Raw genomic sequence first — 6,823 nt, forward strand, 5'->3', positions numbered from 1 at the left:
ACACACACACACACACACACACACAACCCCCCCACAATGACAGATACCTCTCTCTCTCTCTCTCTCTCTCTTTCCATGGCCTGGGCCCTCTTCATACAATTCCCGCTTACTGATCTCTCTCTCTCTCTCTCTCTCTCTCTCTCTCTCTCTCTCTCAACCACAGTACCAAACAATGAACATACCCTTTGTCAGGCTTTGTATCTAAAAAAAATTGTGTTAACTTTCTTCCTCGGAAATGCCAAAGAGACCCTTTTTAATTAACCAGATGAGGTTTGTTCACAATGTGCCACTAGAGAGAGAGAGAGAGAGAGAGTGGGGTGCCTTTTAATCAAGTACAGCTAGCTGGTGCTTGAACTCTAGTGAGAGGGCAGCTACAGGACGCCATGGATCTGCGAGCTGCAGTCATGGAAAAGCTCAAAGATTCTAGTGCTGAGGGAATAGGGGAGGCCACCAAGCATGTCGATGACCTGTCTGCTATAGCCTTATCCTGCGCAGGCCTGCAGTACGATGTGCGGGCACAGCTCCAGCAGCCTCCCTTTCACACAGATCATGGCCCTGAATCAGACCCTGATCCGCTTTCACACGAAGTGGCCGGGCGTGCTGCTTTCATGCAGGCCTGTCAGGCACCTTCCTCAAGGCTTCTGCACTCTTCAATAGACAGATCATTGCCCTGGTCTGTGCCATCATCACCCCTCATCTGCAGCTGCAAGCTGAGCTCACACACACATGATCATGGCTCCGCTCCTTCATGCGCCGCACCTTCTGCCTGCCTTTCTCATCCTTACTCATGTAGCCATGATACACACAGTACATTATCATACCATGCTGATTTTCATGCTGAGAGATCCCCTTCCAATAGTATGGATCATCATGAACCATTTTCTCCTCTTGCTAACACTGCTCCGCCCACTTCTAACCCTAAGGCATCTGTGCAAGATCCCACATTACCCCCCCATTATATCATGGAACTGGAAGCTGCATCTGAACAAGTTTGCACTACAGCATTGGTTGCTGAGTGGCCAGCTAGGCCCGCATTGCTACACCAGCCTGCGCCTCCATTGCAATTAGATACTGCGGCATTTGAGATGTCTGCTGTAGACCTATACAGATGCCCTACACCGCAGCAGCCGGTTGCCGCGGTGATGGCGCACTTTCCCACAGACTTATATACACAGATTACAACTAGCACGAGCAACATTTTCCAGATTGAGAGTAGTACTGCGGCAGGATCTGCTTTCTCATCCTTCTGCAAGAAAGACTCTCAATATTATACTCATGATCTAGCCCCAGCAGATGCAGATCAGCCTTCACCCTTATTGCTCATGGCAACCCGCGTGGGCTGTAGTCCAGCTACTGCCTCATCTGTGCAGATTTCTGAAGGACGAAATTATAATTTCATGAAGGTGGTGGATTCAGACGCACCGCAGACAATGAAGGTGCAGCTTGCAGCAGCACCTTTGAAGGTATACAGGGGGGTGAGACAGAGGCATTGGGGCAAATGGGTTGCTGAGATCCGCCTTCCTCGCAACCGCACTCGGCTATGGCTAGGAACCTTCGAGACTGCAGAGGAAGCTGCTTTCGCATACGATCAGGCAGCATATCAGCTCCGTGGTGAGAACACGCGACTCAATTTCCCGGCGCTCACTCAGCATTACCACAGCCTTTCTGCAGCTTTCCTGGCGGCTTCCTCTTCCGAGCTGACCATAGACACGGCTGCATGCGCTCGTATGAAAGGCATGTTTGAGGAAACTGGTCACGATAGGAAAATGCATGTGATGGGTCAGTTTCAGCAGCAGGCCGCCCTACTGCAGGCCATGGGGATTGAAAGGTGGGAGAAGATAAGGAGAGATGCATTGACAAAACTCACTGCTGCATTGATTGCACATGACATTGATAGTGACAATCAAAGCAGGGGAAGGCGATTGAATGTGACCAGTTGCAGCAGCTGCGATCATCTCACTATCAGGGCATGCAAGGAGCAATATGCGTGTGAAAGTACTAGAGCTATATTAACCGCAGCAGCTAAGTGCAGAGATGCCGATACAGATCATCAACTAGCTCAGCCAGCAGAAATTGGACGGCTAGGATCAATAACGGGTGCCCATCGAATGGTGCGGACAGGCCTCGCAGCTACAAGGTCATGGGAGGAGCTAGACGAGCATTTGAAGAATAGCTCACCTCACAGGGACACTGATCTTACGTGGGACGTTCTAGCCCCTTAGCTTCCGTCTAACCCTAGTTATGTTTCCATGCACCCCACCCCCCCAAAAAAAAAGGAAGAATAAACATCTCTTCTTTGATCCCTTTACATAACACCCCTTTACTCCTCCCTTATACAATTTCAATATTTTTACCCCTTTATTCTAATCAGTACCACTGGTCGTTCTGTGCTTTCCATTTAGATACAATTTTTCTTTTCCAGAAACCTAAGGCCGTCTTTACTCCAGTGTAATGTAGACCCTCCTCTCATCCTTTCATGGCAATAATGATGATCCATCGTTGGAGAAGGTATGGTTCTGAGCTTCACTCTTGCATTCAGTAATATTTGACATTGTGAGTGTTTTTTGGGGGCCAATCATTCATAGGAAATCCTCTTGAATGCCCCACTACGAGAAACATCTATACTAAGGATAAAAGGGGAGGGAATTTTGGTTCCCCCTCCCTGCCACGCATCAAAATGTCCTTCAAACGGTGGGTGTGGTCTGCAGCTCCGGGAGCACAGTGACGCAGAGAGAGAGAGAGAGAGAGAGAGAGAGAGAGAGAGAGAGAGAGAGAGAGAGAGAGAGAGAGAGAGAGGGAGGCAGGCGAAGCCCGTCGGCTGTACTAGTTAGGTAGGATGTTGCCCTGGCCATCTAAGAAGAATATTTCAAAAAGCATACAAGCAAGGCTACTTTGAGAAGTCATCTTACATTTAGGGTAGAGAAGCCAGTTTAGAGGCGTCGAAGTTGAGCCGTCAATTAGAACACTTTGTTGTAGCATTTCAAGCATAGATGGGTGCAAATGAACGCGGTGAGTGACAACACACTTCAGCAAAACGACATCCCGAACAAAGCTTCGCACGCAAAGATCTATGCAAATTACGCACTCATGTGTAAAAATAACAGGTACCAAAGGAGACACCAGCACGGGGGGTAATTAGAGTCGAGGCTGCTAGCAAGGTTCAAACTCGCAATCCGACGGCCCAGATTTGCTTTTGACCCAACCAACCACGCTAGTTCTCAACAACGCATGTCTCTAAACTGGCACAAATTCAACTTTTTATTTGGGGGTGGACGGGTTCCTAAACAAGGGCCCGTCTTTCTACTGGCTCCTCTACCCTAGGCCATTCAGTCTCGCTCGCTTCCACGGATGATAAAATGAGAAAAGGTATGCCATGAACTTTGTTTTTGTTAAATTTTTAAAATATTTTTAAAGAGTTGGAGAAAAATATTCTTAACCAAGGAACTATTTTTATGTAAAGTCTTTCTTGTATATGATCATTCATAATTTTTGCTAATTATACTAACACAATTAGAATAGAAGTCTTCAATTATCATAACGAAGATTTTCTCACAACATGGCTCTTAGCTCGGCCTACATAAGTAGATTTACATAGCATTGTATATGCTGTGTGTGCAGATTCAATAATCACTACAAGAGATTCCTCACACTTGTGACGATTGTAGCGACGAAAATACACGGGGATATTTTTCTTTCCAATGTCACTATAAGCGTCGCTAAAAACGTCGCAAAGAAGACATCGCTATATAGCGGCTCTGCACTTTTCAATTTAGTGACGTGTATAGAGATGTTGCAGGACCAAAAATAGAGACGCCTATAGAGACAACCGAAAATAAAAAATTTGGGTGGCAGGGCACTCATCAACCATATTGAACATAAAGTTTCCAGAATAAAGATGCAAAACTGACAAAAGTATCTCAACAAAAGTGAATTGAAAAGGTAATACAATGACAAAATGATATATATCATAGACAAAATCACTTGATTGTTTAGCTTTAACCAAAATGTAATAGTTACAACATAACTGTTATTATTGAGAAAATACATCGCTGACCAATAGCTACAAAAATGACGTACACACATCATCTCATTATACATGCTATGAGAAAAGAAATATAGTGCTATCTGATTACACTACAAGAGGTTGTGTGCACTTGTGATGCTGTTAGCGACGGAAATACATTGGGTTTTTATACTCTCCGGCGTCGCTAAGACCATTGCTAAGAGCGTCGATACGGGAACGTCGCTATGAGCATCGGTATAACCGTCTCTATATGCGTCGCTATAGATGTCGCTATACAGCGACGCCTATAGCGACGATCATAGTGACGTTTATAGGCCACCTGTAGCGATGTTTACAGGCCACCTATAGCGACGTTTATAGGCCACCTATAGCAAAATTTATAGCAACACTGCAGAGCCTTATATAACGATGGTCATAGCGACGCTCGAGAGAATTTTTTTTGGTGGCAGGACATTCACTCATCAACCATATTGAATGTTTCATTAATTGATTCACCTTTGAAAGAAAGTGCAAGCTTAGATATAGACCCAAAGTAGTCACCCACAAGACAATATAATCATTAATTCTATCATCCATAGTATTGTTTGCAGAATAAAGATACAAAAATGACAAAAGTAAATTGATGAAAGTAAATCAATGACAATTGTACACATCATAGGCAAAATCACTTGATTGTTAAACTTTGCAAATGTAATAGTTACAACACCATTGTCATTATTGAAAAAATATACATGGTTTTCAAAAAGACGTATAAACGTCATTTCATGATACATATGCTATGACAAAAGGAAACTAATGCTATCTAGCTATACGGCTAGACCGACGTCGTCTAATCAGACGTTTCATCGTGTCCAAGCGGCGTATCTGTCGGATTCTGCAAAAAAAAACAATAAGACAGCTTTCTGTAAGTATAAACATATACTAGCGAAGTTTATAAAACAATACAACAAATAGAAAAGAGTAAACCCTAATACTAACCATGCCGTTGCGAGAACTCAAAATGTCCATCAGGGCGTTTAAGCCTTTCCTGCTTGCGTACTCGCGCTCGCACGGTGTAGGGTCACGTCCTGTCAACGACCACTGTCAAAACATACAAAGAATCCATTATGCTAGAATTTAAAAACCCCTAAACCCTAAACTATCAAACCTAAAGAGCAATGCAAAAACACTTACAAAATCGGCCTCATATGATGTCCACCCGCCGCTCCCCAAGTGGTGCGAGCTCCCTACCTCTACTCGCGCTCTGGCTGCCTCCTTTTGTTGCTTGCAGTTGTCGGGATTCTCGTGTGCTGCTTTCTTTGCATTCTTCCAATCTTCTTTGGCCAGCCAATTTGTTATGTTCCACCCATGCTTACACTATGAGAGATCGTGGTGTTTACCGCGGGCCATTACCGTAAAACAAGAGAGAGGAATTCAAAATGAGGAGAGAGAATCCTTTTGATGCTCAAGCGGCACTTTACCGCAAATATTATCGCGTGAATTTCCGCGAATATTGCCACGCACATTACAGCTAAAGCTGGACCCCCCTCCCCCCTCCCTCTCTCGCGGGTTTCCATTTAAATCCAATACAACTCAAAATGTATTTACACACTACAACTCCTACACTCTCCAGAATGCTTGCTCACTTCACTTAATCTCTCTTTCACTCCAAAAATTCTATACATAAATCATTGAACTCACAACAAAACCATTACAAATACTATTCATAAGCACATAACGAAACATTTGCAAATTAATCATATACTACACCAAGTGAAAGAATGGAGAGTTTTATTAATTCTCATCTTGTATAAGATCTCTACAAGCACTAGGATCCATATTTAGATCCATAGTATTCAAATCAATAAACAAATTTAGAGATTCTTCCTCCTCTCCATCACCTCCTATAGAATCATCATCGCTTTCTCCCTCTTCCTCCTCCTCAAGATGACTATTTGCAAGGCTTGGCTGACCTTCTTCAACTTCTACTACATCGATCTTCCTCTACATCTTGTGGTGATGGTATGATGGGATCAATTACTGGCTCAATGTCCGTCTCTGCAAAGACAGATCTACCCCGCGACGTGAATGGAATGACATACCAAAGTCTTCTTTGATATATACATGACACATAAAAGACCTGTACGTCACACACAAAGAATAAGTTGATATACATAACTTAAATTTTTAATTTAAGTTAATTGCACATAGCCTAAATTACCTGCTCGCAACTACTAGGATACACCAAGTTGTCAGTTTTTCCCCGATGGAATTGGGTGGAATCCACCATAATGAGCCCATTTTCATGTCTTTTGGCCTCACCCGCAAACCATCGGCACTCAAAGAGGAATTTGTGAAAAGATCCGAAATTCTCTTTGATTATTCTCTCTATAGTACCACAATATCTGACCTCAGCTGTTGTTGTGTCAAAGTTTTCCATCACGCCACAATCATTAGTGGTCTGACGCTCATCTATCTCGCGGGTGCGAAAATGTCGGCCTTCGGACCAAATGGAGTTGAAAATGAGACCCTAAAATCACAATACATAAGAGGTTACATCGCATTTCATTAAGTGATTTGCATACATGCATACATAACATATACACACTCACCTTGCGCAAGCATCCTCGCGCATACTCCCATTCTTTAGGGCTTATTTGTTCTCCTTGTGCTTTGGCATTGGTCATGGCATTATGGATCCACTCTCTTTGAATCAAATCACGATATTTTGCAAGCTCTTTAGGAAAAGGAGGTGCACATCTACCTCCATGGGACCTCTTCCATACATCTCTATCCCTTTCTCTAGTTGCGCGGGCTTCC

General features: G+C 43.7%; 1 protein-coding gene across 1 annotated transcript; it reads left to right on the forward strand.

Annotated features, from left to right (window-relative positions):
• Positions 1-320: 320 nt before the first annotated feature.
• On the forward strand, positions 321-2,507 carry LOC147449301 (uncharacterized). Its single transcript, XM_086522592.1, has one exon. It carries the CDS (start codon positions 384-386, stop codon positions 2,220-2,222), a length of 1,839 nt encoding a protein of 612 aa, XP_086378718.1. The 5' UTR covers positions 321-383; the 3' UTR covers positions 2,223-2,507.
• The last annotated feature ends 4,316 nt before the right edge of the window (positions 2,508-6,823 follow it).

The sequence above is a fragment of the Adiantum capillus-veneris genome, chromosome 10 (genome assembly GCF_014529385.1).
Source record: "Adiantum capillus-veneris isolate H3 chromosome 10, ASM1452938v2, whole genome shotgun sequence".
In the NCBI taxonomy this organism is placed as follows: domain Eukaryota; kingdom Viridiplantae; phylum Streptophyta; class Polypodiopsida; order Polypodiales; family Pteridaceae; genus Adiantum; species Adiantum capillus-veneris.